Here is a 16,019-nt window from a genome sequence, read left to right as displayed (position 1 = left end):
TGCAATAAGTCAGCATTACACTGCTACTTATTTCTTAAAATCATTGGACAAGATATTGGCTATTTAAAAAAGACCGTCTTAAATTGAGTCCCGCTGTTGACACTTTTTACAATTTGATGATTGTAATTTATTTTCATTACATATACTGCATATGATTTAATTAGGGTTATATTCAGAAATATTGCCAACATCCAAACACATTATTTATGAGGTTTCAAATACCCTTACATTCATATTCATTTGAGATTTTGGCCTAAACGAATGTACATTTTAAGAAACAGGTTGATCATTTTGGGTTGCTGATTTTGTAAGTAGCTGGCTTGCTGCAAAAGTGTACGCAACCCTGGCTAATATATAATCGTCAACTATTCCCTTAAAACCCCCCAAAAAAGTCAAAATAAAATATAAAAAAATGAAATAATTCCATAAAACATCACATTCCACAATTAATCATTAAGAACTTGTGTTTAAATTAGTATGCTGAAGATTAGGGATTCGTTTATTTTGCAGTGATTTAAAATGAAAATGCATTTTTTAAAGCATGTGCAGCAGCTACAGTAACTTTATATACTTGTGCCTGTGTTCTCATTTTACCATTAAGAAACAATTATACTGTAAAAGTATTAAACCAAAGCTACAACCATTAAAATGATGCCACCTCTAGAACATTTCACTGCAAAATAAGAACAATGCATTAGTACTATACACAGCAAACCGCCAGTAGTCTGACAACTACTCAGCCTGTGCCTGGGAAAGAAAATGAATTGCTTTGAACTGCTAACCTTAGCCGTGGCTGACACAGATAATGCTCGCTGCAGCCACTGACACTTTATATTTCTTTCCTCCGTTGCACATTAGGCAGTGACATCACAGCATGCCCCTTGACTTGCAGACGTTTTGTTCCAGATACTCTGGGGTCTTTACCGCCGCTGAGAGGCGGCGGTAAAGGGTGGGATTAGGGCTTAGCGGAGGTAAAACCAAGACAGAGGAACCCATTAGGTCGGCAGGGCAGGTGCTTTTTCAAGGCATTCTAAAACCCCTTATTACAGAGGGTGCCTTATGTACCGCAGAAAAGGGGGTGATATGATTGGAAATGCATACAGTATTTTTAGGTGAGCATTACTATACGAGGGCTTACCCTTACTGTAAAGATTGAACAATCGACAAACATTGTTGGTCAAAATCGCAAGACTATTGTATGCAAAAGGACGTGACGGTTACACTTTATCACGAGACCACCAGTGGTATAGATGACATATGAAAAGACATAAAACCCTTCTCATTTTCACACTATTTTTACTCGCTGTGCCATGTCAGCGAATGGAGAAAATTGAGATTCTTGAAAAAAATATTATACAGGTTTTTTTACGTTCGTATACATATGAAACCGCAACAATATTGACGCACAGTCAAAGAGGTAACTTTTTAACTTATCAGACTGCAGAACAAAATTCATATGCAAACCACTGTTTCTAGTGCCATGAGTACAAATTGTGTGAAACTGGGATAAAATCCAATAATAAAAGACCTGTATCAACTGATCAATCATTGCACTATTATATACCATGAGTGTATGAGCTTGCTCTGTCCACTCCACGCATCGGCCCGGTATTGCAGTACCTCCGGGAACGGTGCATTCGCAATGATCGCAGCAAGGCTTTAGGGCTAGGACCTTAGCTTGGCCTTTTGGCTGAGAGTAAGTGTCCCGGCTCCTAGGCTTTGTAGCGTATTATGAACTGACCGATAACGGATAATGGATAATGAATAACGAAGATAGATCAATAACCCTTAAAACCCCCCCCCCGTATAAGAGGCTAACATCCATCCATACATCCATCCATTATCTGCACCGCTTATCCTCAGTAAGGTCTCGGGGGTGCTGGAGCCCATCCCAGGCATCTTCGGGCAGTGGGAAGGGGACACCCTGAACTGGTTGCCAGCCAGTCGCAGGGCACACAGAGACAGACAACTCACTCGCTCATTCACACCTAAGGACAATTTGGACCGGCCAATTAACCTGACATGCATGTTTTTGGGATGTGGGAGGAAAACCGGAGTGCCCGGGGGAAACCCACGCAAGCACGGGGAGATCTCATGATCTCAGAACCGTGCCATGGACGCGCAAACCACTGTGCTGCCGTGCTGCCCAAGTGCCTAACAGTTATGCCCAAATAAACAATAATAGCCCATGGGAAAAAATGCTTGTGACTAACTTGCTGAAATTACACAATGAATGAGTTGGTAATATTATTTTCTATTAAAAGTGTGCTTTAGAAAAGTCCAGTTCACCTAATAAATTCCAACTAGTTACTTATTCATCAAGTTGTCAAATTCTCAATTTTTACAGTAACTCCTGGTAATGAATTAGAATTATTATCTAGTCAATTATTCTCATAACAACACTCCAGATGTCTTGGACTCTCTAGTGTGTATTGTTTGTAGTCAAGTGGCACAAATGGACTGCACGTGTCTCCAGATCTTAAGTAGAACAGACATACTTTCCTAGCATTATTTTTGCATATTAGTGTCGAGGGGATTGCGGATCACCATCAATTGAGTTTAAGGGGCACTAAATCCCAAACAATAAGGGCAGATTGTTGAAAGTAATTTCCTTTGACGTCTGATTCACTCCTGGTCTGGTTTCCTCCATTTCGAAACCAGAGGACACAATCCACCTACCACGAATCTCTTGCGACAGATGATTAAAAACACATGCAGGGTGCTGGAGGTTTTCCGCATGAATTGAAGAAAAGAAAGTTGTGGCAAGACAATAAAATATCAAGCTTTTAAAGGAAAACCGTACCTGAGTGTTAATACACCCAATAACCAACAATCATTGACAAAAGTGACAAATGTTATTAAATACATGTGGCCATGCTTTTATTTATATATTTCAGGACGACCAAATTACTTCTAACTGACAATTTTATCAGCTCACAATATTCTCGCAGACCCGCCCGATAATTCCATCAACAAGTTCACAAGTACCGCGATTAAAAATTTTGGGACTTTGACATAAAACCTAATGCCTCTTCGTGTGTTGCCTGTATCACTAGTAGTCTAGTGGATAAGATCCGGCACTCCCTCAGCCGCAGTCTGGGTTTGATTCCTGTTGCAATTGTGATCAGCAATATATTTTAACTGATCAATCGATGCACAAATATTGTACTTACTAATATTTAATGCAACCCTAAGCCTTACTCTAGTTTTAGTTCTATGCGCCAAATGCTTTCTGCTAGATGTTTTTCACATGAATTGAAGCAATAAAGGTTGCGGAAAGAAAGTAAAAACTCAGGCTTCTAAGGAAAACAATACTTGAGTGTTAATACACCCAATAACCAACAATCATTATTAAAAAATGACCAATGGGTGTTAGAGCGATTTAGAGAAAACCTAAATCGACCAGATACTGGAACGTCAGCATTACAAACTCTCTCCGTAAATAATAAATTGTCAATTGTGTGTTCGAGTGTGATCCATAAGTCTCTGGAGCAAAGCCTTCGAATGCATAATCCAGAACAGTTTTGCACTCTTCCAGAGCCAATTCGGCACCATGCAGAGCACACATGTGCGGGCCTGACAGCATTACAGTTTCAACTCTTGCGCATCTGCCTGAAAAATTCTCTGGCAATGTTGCTGTCCCCATTTGGTGGTCAAACAGGCCAAAATGTAGGCGCCAAATGCAGTTCTAGAGATTATAATGTGGCTATGTAAAGACTAAGAAAAATGTGGAGACAGCATTCTAACCCCAGCAACAATAATAAATTATGCATGTGGGAAACAATTTATCTGGGAAGTGGAAATACCATTGAGAAAATCAACAGTGACAGTTATGTACGATCGAGTTTCATGGAAGGGAAAGCGCTGACATTTTAAAGCAGATTCACAAATTTAACGTGTTAACCTATCTAAGTGTATTTGCCGTCAAATTAGTAGTAGTATGACACTGATTATTGCAAAACTAACTTTTTTGTATCAACTAGACTACAGGTGTCAAATATTTTCTTCTAGCGACTAAGAATAAAAATATGGATACAAGGCCCATATATTTGTTTTATTATTACAACTAGCAAATCAATATCCACATTTTTTTCTTCTGTTTTGGTTTTGTTTGTAAACAGAAATCATATTATCTTACAGTGAGGTCAGTTTAGAAATTAAAAAAAAGATAAAAGAAACATATATTAATAATAAATAATGTAAATATTGGAATATCTAAAACATATGTCGAACGTAAATAATTAATCTTTTTGGAGCAAAGACTTTTTAACCAATGCTGCAGGCCTCTAAAAACAGTTAGAGGGCCAAAAATGGCCACCAAACTGTAGTCTGGAAAACCTTGGAATCTTGTCTTGGGGGTTTACTCAGGAAAAAGGGATATTTCTTTCCTAGTTTGATATAGAATTAGCAAGTGCCACAGGTTGACAATTGCATAACCATTTTGTTAATATTGTAGACTGAAGTTTTCTAAACAAATTTCCTCTAGGAACAACAAAAAGAAGAAATAAAGAAACAAAGGCAGTATATTTGCTTCAAAGTAAATTATTCAAGGAGCTGTACTGAATTTGGAACTTTTTCACCCGCTGCCACCATCTCCTGGCTTGTGTCATCATTGCAGCCTCTGTCAAGCTCTAATGGTTCAAGCCACACTAACAAATAGAAGGGGGAAAAAAACGGTGGGACAAGCATGAAGTTACTCTCCTGACGAACCCATCCCCCTACCTAACACGTTCTGTCCCAGATAGCTTTGATAAAAGTAAGATAGTGGGTAAAAAATGAGTTAGTTCACACTTATGCTCGTTGTGTACTTTTATTCTCGGATGAAAATGGTAAAAGTGAGAAAAGGATTGTTTCAAATGCAGTCAAAATCCCAACCCAAATCCCCAAAAAGATTTAAAAAAAAAAAAAAGAGAGTTTATTCAAGCATATCTAAGAAAGACACATGCATGCACACGCCACCCAAGCAGCCTGACAGAGCCTGCAATGATGATTTCAGCCAGAAAATGGCGCCAGCAGCAAGTATAATATTTAATAAGTTATGGACACCACCTTTATATATTAAATACAAATCTGTAAAACGTACAAAACATTTGTTGGGGAGCAAATATTTTTGCATCTGCTGTGAGTTGCTAAAAACATTTGCTGGGCAAAGAATAGTCAGTGGTTTGGAAACCCATGTAAGAATTCTGTAGACCTTTTTTGAAGGCTCACACTTAAGAGATTTAAAAAAAAAGAAAAGACAATCAGGTTATTTATTTCCTGATTTTGACCCTTCTGGAGCAAGGACGCTACATAGAAGACACAAATTTATCAACGGTGCAGATCCCAGAAGGGCGCCCAAGCACACTTTGTCAGGTCAAGGGCCTTATCACTTAAAGTCAACAGGTCATCCTACCACAAGATCAAATAACTGAACTAAAGCAGTAGCATGTCCTACTTTTTAAATGCACTTCCAATTTATGTTTCCATAACTCTTCTGATGAAACTGGAAAATTGAATTTAAAATGAGCTTCTGTGTGTGATATTTGTTACAATGTGACTGTACAAAACAGTTTAAAAATGTATTAAGGGGGATTAAAGAAAAGAGCACTACAGTATTTTCACTCAATGTCTTAGCTCTGTTCATGACATAATAGTTTTCTAGGTTCAACACAAATGTTTATGACTAATGATAGGTATCAAAAATTTGTAGCCTGCTGTTGTCTTCATTCAGGTATTAAATTAGCACAATTGTCCGTATGGCGTCGCCATAAATCGACAAAAACCTCCCCCAATTCGGTAACTAACGTTTATCAACCAGAGAACATTTGGGGAAACAAACCACACTGATGTAATTTAACTTTAAGTCACAGGCGCGCTGTTATGCAATATAAAAAAGACAACATTTAAAAAAAAAAAGAACCTGTCTGTATTTGCAGAAGTTAGAATAATATTATAAGCTATTGATAGGTATCAAATCTAACAGCGGAATTCCCATATTCAGGTTAATATTTTCATTAAAAAAAACAAAAATAAAAAGCAGTAAGACTTTTATATCGTGAAATAAACAATTTAAACCAGTGATTGTATGCTATTTTTGTCACTTTCCAGTCTGCAAGAGTTTCCCATAGTTAAATAAAATCTAGTGGATATGAAGACAATTGCTGTTTTCCTGTTTCTGTTCAGTACTATACACAGTTGATAAACAAAATAACATATTAAATCTTACCGAAGGAAAAATACTGATGGAATAAACATCAATAATTCCTTTATAATCATTGCTGAATCATAGTTTACTATAAGCCTCCAAAAGGACCCCCAGCCCTGCAGCAAAGGCACACTTTATTCTATTAATTTACTAATCCAGCCCCCATGAGTTTTTGTTTCTTACCGCATGGCCCCCTGAGCTAAACACCGCTGCATTATGGTAATGAGTACATGTACTGGAGTTTCTGAATTCTGAATAAGGTTGGGAGCTACCTTTTTAATGATTAGTGAGAGGGGTGACCAGTTTGATATGCATTTCCAAAATAGCAACTTATAATATTATTAATGTTACTACCAGGCTGTTAATACTAGTAGTAGGGTTTAAATCGACAGAACCACTAAAATATTGGCCTTATATAAGGGCACTGAACGATTTACAAATATAAATTACAGGCTAATTTTAAAATATAATTTTGGAAGAATTGATCACATCAATAAATTCTCATGCCAATAACAAATCAAATTTTCTAGATCACGGTAAGGTATTTTCAAAATCGGTCCGTGAGACACTTCGCTATTTTTCAGGGGCTACTTGGTACCTAGGGCACCACGTTGGTGACCCCTGAATTAGGTAATTATAATTTATTTGTCCCGTACTGAATTACCAGGCCAAAGATACTCTAATTACCAAATACTTCAGGACAAATTTTCCTATTTTAATGAGTCATGGACCCGCTATGGAGTTCTTAGTCCGCGGTTTTATAAAAAGTGAGATCCCATGTTAATAAGACACTCATTAAAGATTCATCAGAGATCTGATAAAAACGGGATACATTATACAAAAAATTAACAAGGTGAAGAATACATGAATATGTAATTTGCTGAATTGTCTGTCTATGTCTAATAGTCTAAAAGGTTGATAAATAGAGTGAAGCGACTGCCTTCCTAGTCAATCAATCGGGGCTCAGGGTGCCTCAGAATGTCAGTTTCACTTACGGACGCTCATTGTACGCCAATAAAGTATTTTAATAGCTCATCTCGGACTCATTACGTATTTCAAATTGGCTCAGTTTATGTCAAATTGAACGTCATCTTACAGAGATATTCAGAAAAAGCTGGGGGCACATTTTCAAAACTGAAGTGTTAGTGCAGGGATATGAGAGATGTGGGAGGGAAAAAAGAAGAGACAAGAAAGGTGATGAGCTTGAATCTAAATGGACAACTCTCCGGGCAAAAATGATCTTAGCCTGTCCTCTACTGGTATAGTAAAGTAATACAATTTTTTAAAAAAAATCTAGTTCTCTACTCATCTTGGAGATTTTAACAGGTGAAAGTGTTTGGTATCTTTCAAAATCATCATATTTAAAAAATTATTTTTATTTTAAGCCTTACATACACTATTATTTTAATCTGCTATTTTAAGAATTTTTGATTTAGCAAGTAATATTGATACAATTTTTTTCTGGGCAATACCAGTACTCAATGATAAATAGTTCCATAAGTACATTTTTTTCATGAAGTTCTTAAAGCAAAGACCTCAGTGATAGAAAATAGCAATATTCCTTGACATGATCTGAAATACATGCCAATCTTCTACAATTTTCCCTATAATTATTTATATAAGTATAGAATACACTATAGAATATTTGTGATCAAAACTTAATTTCAGTTTTACATGCGTTCAGTTTTTGATCATACGGGGGATATCACCATCTATAATCGTCTAGAGAACCTCAATATATAGGTTAATATAAGCCTGATATTGATCAGTATCAGTATATCGTACACATATCATACAACCACAAATATATAATGCTCATTATATTAATCCAACTTTACATTGAATGGAATGAAGCAAATGGTATCAGCCCGTTACAATATGTGATATCTGTATGAGTACATAACAAATTCTTCAAACAGCAGTGATAAAAATTTAAACACACATAAATCCCATAACAGTACTTTTCATAAAGTGAATTTTTCACACTAAGGTGCACCAGATTATAAGGGGCACCTTACGTAATGGTTAACGGACTATAATGCAAAATCTTTTATGCAACCTGAATCAAACCCGAACGGTAGCGCTAAGAGCGCCGATACTTTACCATTGGACCACCAGGGGTAAAAATGGCATAGGAAAAGGCATTAGTTTAGCTCATTATTACACTATTTTATATTTTTATAGTGCAATCTGATAGATTAAACGGTCTCTCATCACCACTAATCTGGTTTGATTCCTGTAGCATACTATATATATATATAAATATATGAAAAATATTAATCGACTAGTTATTCAGTCATTGCATGATTATTGCTCATATTAGATTATAAAGTACCACTTACCTACAATTACTGTATGCATTGCGTATTCTGGGTATATAGGGCGCACTCAAATTTCTGGCCAAATAGGGGGTTTTAGGTGTGCCTTGTAGTCCAGAAAATACTGCATATGAAATTAATTTAACTGCCGTTAATTTATCTCTTTGTTTATGTTTCTAGTTTAATAAGTGGAGCGGAGACCTTCGCGAGTACTGATACTTTAAAATCAGGCCTGGAATCTGCCCCATATCAGGTACTCGCTTGCTTTTGAATATAAACAGAGCAATCATTGAAACTCGTTTGTTGATAACAAAACTTAAATGAGAGTCTTGAAAACAAATAACACATTTCATCTTAGGTCTTGCTTATATTCCCCGCCTAATGCTGTATCATGCCCATCAAGTATGTCTTCTGAAAGCTAAGTAATGAATATATATCTCAGGTAGGACCCCGATTAGTCGGCGGGCAGAGTGGTAGGCGGCATGTAAACAGACTTGACAGAGTTGCCGGGCCAAAGACGAGAGATGGGAGACTGGCGAAGGGGGCAGCGAGAAAAAGGATTACCTTCCCTGACAAACGTCAAAGCCAATCAACGCCCGGGATCCTTTGCCGTTTCTGCAGGGCGCATCCCTCCTGCCACTGCTGCGATTCATCTGCTTGCGTTAGTATGCACGCAGGTCGTGCGCCTGGCTACAAATGTATTCATTTATTCCGAGTCCCTCTGAGAAATCACAGTGTCTTGTTGTTCACCCCCTACTCCTCCCGCACCCCAAGCTGTCCAGATGGAATTTGCGTGAATAACATCAGTTTAGTGAGGTGGAAAATAAGTACAGGCTAGCACAGCGGAGGGGACTAGATTACGCTCTCCCTCACCTCCAAAAAGAAAAAAAAATACAAAAAAAGACAAGTGTCACCTTCAACTTACAAATATTTTCCTGTACTGTAGTATAATAAGTTCACGGTTCATGGATCTGTTAATGGCCTGGGTCGTCGGGGCACCACTTCCTGTGTGGACGTTTTATTTTGGGTTAGAGTTTGCTCCTCCAGATGAAACAGTACCGTTTTCCATGATAGCAAGAGAAGCCTCTTAAACTCCTTCAGATACAGCCCCTTCTATAACTGGTCACAGTTGTCACAGCACTCAGATTTCATTCAGTTAACTTAAATCACAAATAAAAATACTCTATATTAAAACATATCAACCCAAAAAAAAATCACTTCAAAAAACTCAAAGACATGATACAAATTTAGAGTTATTTTACGCTTGTCACTGCAGTTTTTTTGTCAATGTAGCCTGTAAATAGTAAAAGTAAAAACTTACCATCTGTTACAAGTAGTCCAAACGCCAACCCAATCAAAAATTGGCAAGTAGGCAAAAACTATGCGAACACAAAAATCTACCCAAAAAAAAAAAAGGAAAAATCTCCCAAGATAAGTCTTAAAGTTGAGGGTTTAATTCAAGTTAACTTGAAGCCACTTTTAAGTTCCATCTCACCAATGGTAAATAAATTTCCCAGGTCGACTCAAAGCAAGTTTAAAGCTTTAACTCAAGTTAATTTGGGGTAACTCAAGGTAAAGCTTTAGCTTTGAAATCAATCATGTAAAACTAATCGATTCATCATTTCATGGACCGATCTAGGGTTATAAAATATAAATTGGTAAAAAATAAATAAATAATCAAAATACAGCCTTAAAAATAATTTTCATTAATAACTTTAATTACCAACAGAAAATGTCAAAGTTAAACCAGTTTAAACAAAGTTTTAAAGAATTTTCTTTATTTCAAAAGGAGCTTCTTGTAATATAAAAGTAAGTAAAATATTTAAACACAATTCAGATAGATAGATAGATAGATAGATAGATACTTTATTCATCCCCTAAGGGAAATTCACATTTCCAGCAGCATCCCTGAGCTGAGAACAGTACAATAATAAAGCCAAAAGAATACAATATACAAATACCCAGTGTGACGTGCAAATGCCCACTTTAGCATGTTATATAGAGTAACCAAATATTGCTACACAGAACACATAATGCAGTAAGATTCAGTAATATCCAATGTAGGTGGTGTGGTTTAATGTGGGCCTTTACTCTGCCGGGTGGAGTTAAAGAGCCTCATGGCATGAGGAAGAAAAGATCTCTTCAGTCTGTCCGTAGTACAAGACAGTGACAGCAGTCTGTCACTGAAACTGCTCTTCTGTCCGGAGATAATGCTGTGAAGCGGATGCGATGGATTGTCCATGATTGACCTCAGCTTTTTCAGTGCCTGTCTCTCAGCTACTGTTGTTAGGCTGTCCAGCTCTTTGCCCACAACAGAGCTCGCTTTCCTAGCCAGTTTATTGAGACGAGAGGCATCCTTCTTCTTGACGCTGCCTCCCCAACACGCTGCCGCATAGAAGAGGGCGCTTGCCACTACTGTCTCATAGAATATTTTCAGGAGCTTTTTGCAGATGTTGAAGGAGGCCAGCCTTCTGAGGAAGTAAAGTCGGCTTTGCCCTTTCCTACATAGAGCTTCTGTGTTGGCAGTCCAGTCCAGTTTGTTGTCCAGCTGCACACCCAGGTATTTGTAGGTCTGGACAAATTCTACACATTCTCCCTTGATGGTTACAGGAACCGGATGAGTTCTGGTTCTCCTGAAGTCCACCACCATCTCTCTGGTCTTGGTGGTGTTTAGGTGCAGGTGGTTTGCGTCGCTCCATCGGACAAAGTCCTGAATCAATTTCCTGTACTCCTCCTCCTGCCCGTTTCTGATACATCCCACGATCGCAGTGTCATCTGCAAACTTTTGCACATGGCAGGACTCAGAGTTGTACTTAAAGTCCGATGTATATAGAATGAATAGGAACGGAGAGAGAACGGTCCCCTGCGGAGATCCTGTGCTGCTAACCACGGTGTCCGATGTACAGCCCCCCTGTTTCACATACTGCGGTCTGCCTGTCAGGTAGTCAGTAATCCATTCTACAAGGTGTGAGCTAACTCCCATCTCTGTCAATTTCCTACTCAGTAGCAGAGGCTGTATGGTATTGAAGGCACTAGAGAAGTCCAAAAATGTAATCCTCACAGCCCCCTTCGCCCTATCCAGGTGAGAGAGGGATCGGTGTAACATGTATAATATAGCATCCTCCACTCCCACCTTCTCCTGGTAAGCAAATTGCAGTGGGTCGATGGCGTGACGGACCTGTAGCCTCAGGTGGTGCAGCAGCAGCCGCTCCATGGTCTTCATCACATGTGATGTCAGGGCGACTGGCCTGAAGTCGTTGAGTTCCTCTGGTCTTGATTTCTTTGGGACTGGGATGATGCAGGATGTTTTCCACAGCTGAGGGACCCTCCCCTGTTCAAGGCTCAGGTTGAAGATGCGCTGTAGAGGGTCTCCCAGCTCATATCATCTTATAGAAGCCCTCAGATTGATAACTACTTGTCCTAAAGTAAACATAAGCAACAAAAAGAGAAATGACTCTTACCTCTCGCAGAACGGTACTGCCAAAGCCTCTGTACAAGCCTCGAACACCCTGTTTAATCAGATTGGAAAAACAAACAAAGATTACAAACAAAACTGAAGATTGAAAAATGGTAATCTGAGTGAATCAACAACAGACTTCTGCAGGTTACCAAGAAAACAGCTGACTTTATTTTGAAAGGATTTCAAAGCCGCACAACTAGTAAAAAGATCATTAGGGGAGATCGGTGAATGTTTGATTCACAGTAAATGTTACATTATTTAGAATGATTCTGAAAATAATAAATAATTATTTAAAAAACATTATTTGGAATATCAAACTGACTCATATTTGGTTCCGTTTATTCTTCAAAATAGTACATATATTCCTGGATATAAAAAACAATCAACATACCATACTTTGAGGACCATAGGGTGCACTGAAAAACCGCAAATTGGCCAGAAATTTTAAATCGGGCCTTATATCCCAGTGCCTGTATATCCCAGTATATAACACCACATGTGAATAAGATTGGAAAGGCATACAGTATTTATATGTGTGTTTTACAACACCAAGTTTTACGCAATGATTAATCAATCGAAAGACACCGCTGACTAAAATGGCAATGCGTTGTCTGCAACAAGAGTCGAACCCGCCGACACTAGACTACTAGACCACCAGTTATTCAGATTAGAGGTAAGATTTATGGCCCGAGCCCGAACCCGAACCCGAACCCGAGGCAATTTCGGGCCGGGTCGGGCCCTGAAATGTCAGTCATACGGTCGGGTCGGGTCGGGTTCGGTCCTGCTTTTTTTTTTTTTTTTTTTTTTTTTAAATTAATTAATAATGTGTTAAATGTTCATTAAAAATATATACTTAAACTATGTATGGATACTACACCAAGGAATACTTGTTATAAAATAAATAATTTGGATAAAACGGAGAAGGAGCTGTAATCGCTATTTTTCCGACTCCTATGGAAATTCCTCCCCCCCTCCGATTTTAAATGAAAAAAACAACAATTTGTTTACACCGCGGGATCCAATGCAACCAGGGTTTCATTCACAATAAAAAAGACATTACATACGGATATTATAGTAAATCAAATCAATATTATTTGTGTACAATTAGTTGTGGTTGCGGAAATCATAGCGTACAGTGACGTTGGTGACTTTTCCATCCGCGTTAAAAAAACGCATTTTGTAAAATACGATCGCGCTTTATTGTTTAAATAAACGCGATCTCCCAATGATTATAATTAGCTCGCTTTATTTTGTTTTAAAGCGTATTATATAGAATACGATCGCTTTTGTCGGAAGCGTACATTGACGTTGGTGAGATTTTCATCCGCGTTAAAAAACGCAATCTGTAGAATACGATCGCGCTTTATTGTTTAAATAAACGCGTTATATAGACTAGGATCTCCCAATGATTATAATTAGCTCGCTTTATTGTTTTAATAAGCGTTTTATATAGAATACGATCGGGGGGGGGGGTTGCATAGGAGTCGGCACAACACGTCAACATCCCCTCTCAATGAAAGTGCTGCGCTAAAATCTTAAAGGCGTACTACTACTGCTGCTGTGGATTATGGCCCAATGATCAAGTCGTCAAAATGACGGACGCCTTTAAATGTTTTCGTTACCTCAAAAAAAAAAAACGTCAATGACAGATTGCAGTGCAGACACAGAAATATAAAAGATGTAAATGTTTATACAGTTTTATTTAACTTAGGCCTAGATGTTGTAACAAAAGGCAGAGTTTAATTTGTTATCATAAATCACCCCTCCTTATAAATAAAATATGTAATTTCGGGCCCCCTCGGGCCGGGCCAGCAAATCCAGTTAATTAGTCGGGCCGGGTCCGGGTCGGGTTTAATACCCCCCGGGCCTGCGTCGGGTTCGGGTGCTTTTTTTGGGCCCGATCTTACCTCTAATTCAGATGTCATTCGAAAAGGCATTCAATTTTATCTTTTTATCACACTATTTTTACCCACAATGCCAGAAACAAGAATTGAGAAAACAGATGGAGGTCCTAAAAGATGTAAAGATGTCAATAAAAGAAAAGTCAGATTAATTATCAGATCAAAAGATGAAATAGTTGTTTCCTCTAATTGTGCTTTTTTGCGTTTGTTTATGTTTCAGGACGACTTTTGGTTTTATAGATTCTTTGACATTCGTCTCTTGCAGCATGAGTATAAACAGTGTGATAATGAAACAAAATCTAAAGCCTCTTCATATCAGTAGCCTAGATGGTAAGGCGCCCGCTTTGAGACTGGGAGGTCGGTGGTTCGCGCCCCGGCCGAGTCATTCCTAAGACTTAAAAAGTGGTCGGCGGCGCCCTCTGTTGGCTGCGGCTGCATCGGCTCGCTACAACGGGTCAGGTGCAATCGACATTTCGTTCTGTGTACATTGTTACACAGAATGACAATACAAGGAAATTATTATTATTATTATTATTATTATTATAAGGGATCGCCCAATGTGGGTTTTTCATGGACGATTATTAGTATGAAGAGAAGGCCGATAACCGATATTTGGAGCAGATATTTTTATGCAGTACAAGCCTAAAAATTGGTGTAAGAACATTTTAACAATGCAAAAATAAACAAAGAATAATCACAGTGGCTTGGGAAACTATTTGGCCCCCTTGAACTTTGTGACCTTTTGCCACATTTCAGACTTCAAACATAAAGATATAAAACTGTAATTTCTTGTGAAGCATCAACAATAAGTGGGACACAATCATGAAGTGGTACACACTTTATTGGATATTTTAAACTTTTTTTAACAATTAAAAAACGAAAAAGTGGATGTGCAAAATTATTCAGCTCCATTGAGTTAATACTTTGTAGCGCCACCTTTTGCTGCGATTACAGCTGCAAGTCGCTTGTCTCTATCAGTTTTGCAGATCAAGAAACTGATATTTTTGATTGACAAACTAATGTTATGATAAGAGCTCAATTATAAGGCTCCAAAATTCAATGTTTTGCGATTTGGGTCAGCGACATTTAGTGACTGATCAATCATTGCAATAACATATGCCGTAAGTGTAAAATATGTGCAACGATTATACACGAACAAATATGGAAGCTCTTCGGAAGTCTTAATTCTATGCACCTTATAGTTGAGTGTGCTTAAAGAAGAAAAATCTATGACAAAAGACTATTTTTGGGGGGGTGCCTTGCCTTATTAGGGGTCTAATTTTTAGCTTAATACTGTGAGAGGAAAGTAAAAAAGATCAGATGAAGGTCAGCGATCAAAATAATGGTAAAGAAAGAAACACATATAAAAAATATATACTTATATATAATTCCTACACAGTTGTACCTCTTCCTTGAGAGCAAATACAAGCATGCGGTACGTGTTGGATGAAGGAGAAACTTGTGTCCTTTGCTTCACCACCTCCGTGGGCACCCGGATGAGACATGCCACCTACAAAATGGAAGAACAAATGATTTGGTTGATCTTGTTTGCTCAACAAAGATTCCATGTTAGAAGCTTTGCGGAGTGATGGAAAGACAAAGATTGATATCTGTTCATGTTTGTTCGGCTCTTGGTTGTTAAGCTCAAACTATCACAAACATTTCTCCAATTTCAAATGAGGAGAGGTCCCGAAAATCTATTTTATATACTGCATTAAAACGAAGTGGGATTACACTTCCATTACTGTTGGTGTCATTGTTTTTTTATGTCAGAGAATGATAGTATTATTTTGCATAGCGTCCTAAAAAAAACTTAATAGACAAATTACACTAATTACAGTTGGGACAGAAAAATGAGAAAAAGCACAAAACACTGTAGTTACTTTAAAAAATTAGTTAAAAAGTTAGAAAAAAACATCAAAAAAGTGAAATAATCATCTTGATGAGAAAAAAAATCATGTTTCCTAGCAGTAATTGTTACCACAATTATACATTATTTTCGACTAAGAATTATTTTACATTAAAGAATAAAAATTACAAAAATGATCTGCTATATTTTACCCATTTACTAAAATATCAAGTGAAAAATATAGTAAAAAAAAAAAAAAAAAAAAATTAACGGGGGGAAATTATCTGCCAAATGGAATATTTGT

General features: G+C 37.7%; 1 protein-coding gene across 1 annotated transcript in view; it reads right to left on the bottom strand.

The window, feature by feature from the left end:
* Nucleotides 1-16,019, bottom strand: part of slc25a26 (solute carrier family 25 member 26) — a 60,030-nt gene that overhangs the window by 30,687 nt on the left and 13,324 nt on the right. The window contains exons 4-5 of the mRNA XM_088338698.1: nt 15,272-15,376; nt 11,967-12,014 (exon numbers count right to left, since the gene is read on the bottom strand). Of these exons, the coding sequence (XP_088194824.1) occupies nt 11,967-12,014; nt 15,272-15,376 (153 nt within the window). The remainder of the gene's footprint in view (nt 1-11,966; nt 12,015-15,271; nt 15,377-16,019) is intronic.

This window comes from Urocampus carinirostris, chromosome 6 (genome assembly GCF_059441175.1).
Source record: "Urocampus carinirostris isolate Australia breed hairy pipefish chromosome 6, RoL_Ucar_1.0, whole genome shotgun sequence".
NCBI lineage: Eukaryota > Metazoa > Chordata > Actinopteri > Syngnathiformes > Syngnathidae > Urocampus > Urocampus carinirostris.
The sequence above is the reverse complement of the archived record's forward strand: the minus strand, read 5'-3'. Positions and strand labels throughout refer to the sequence as shown.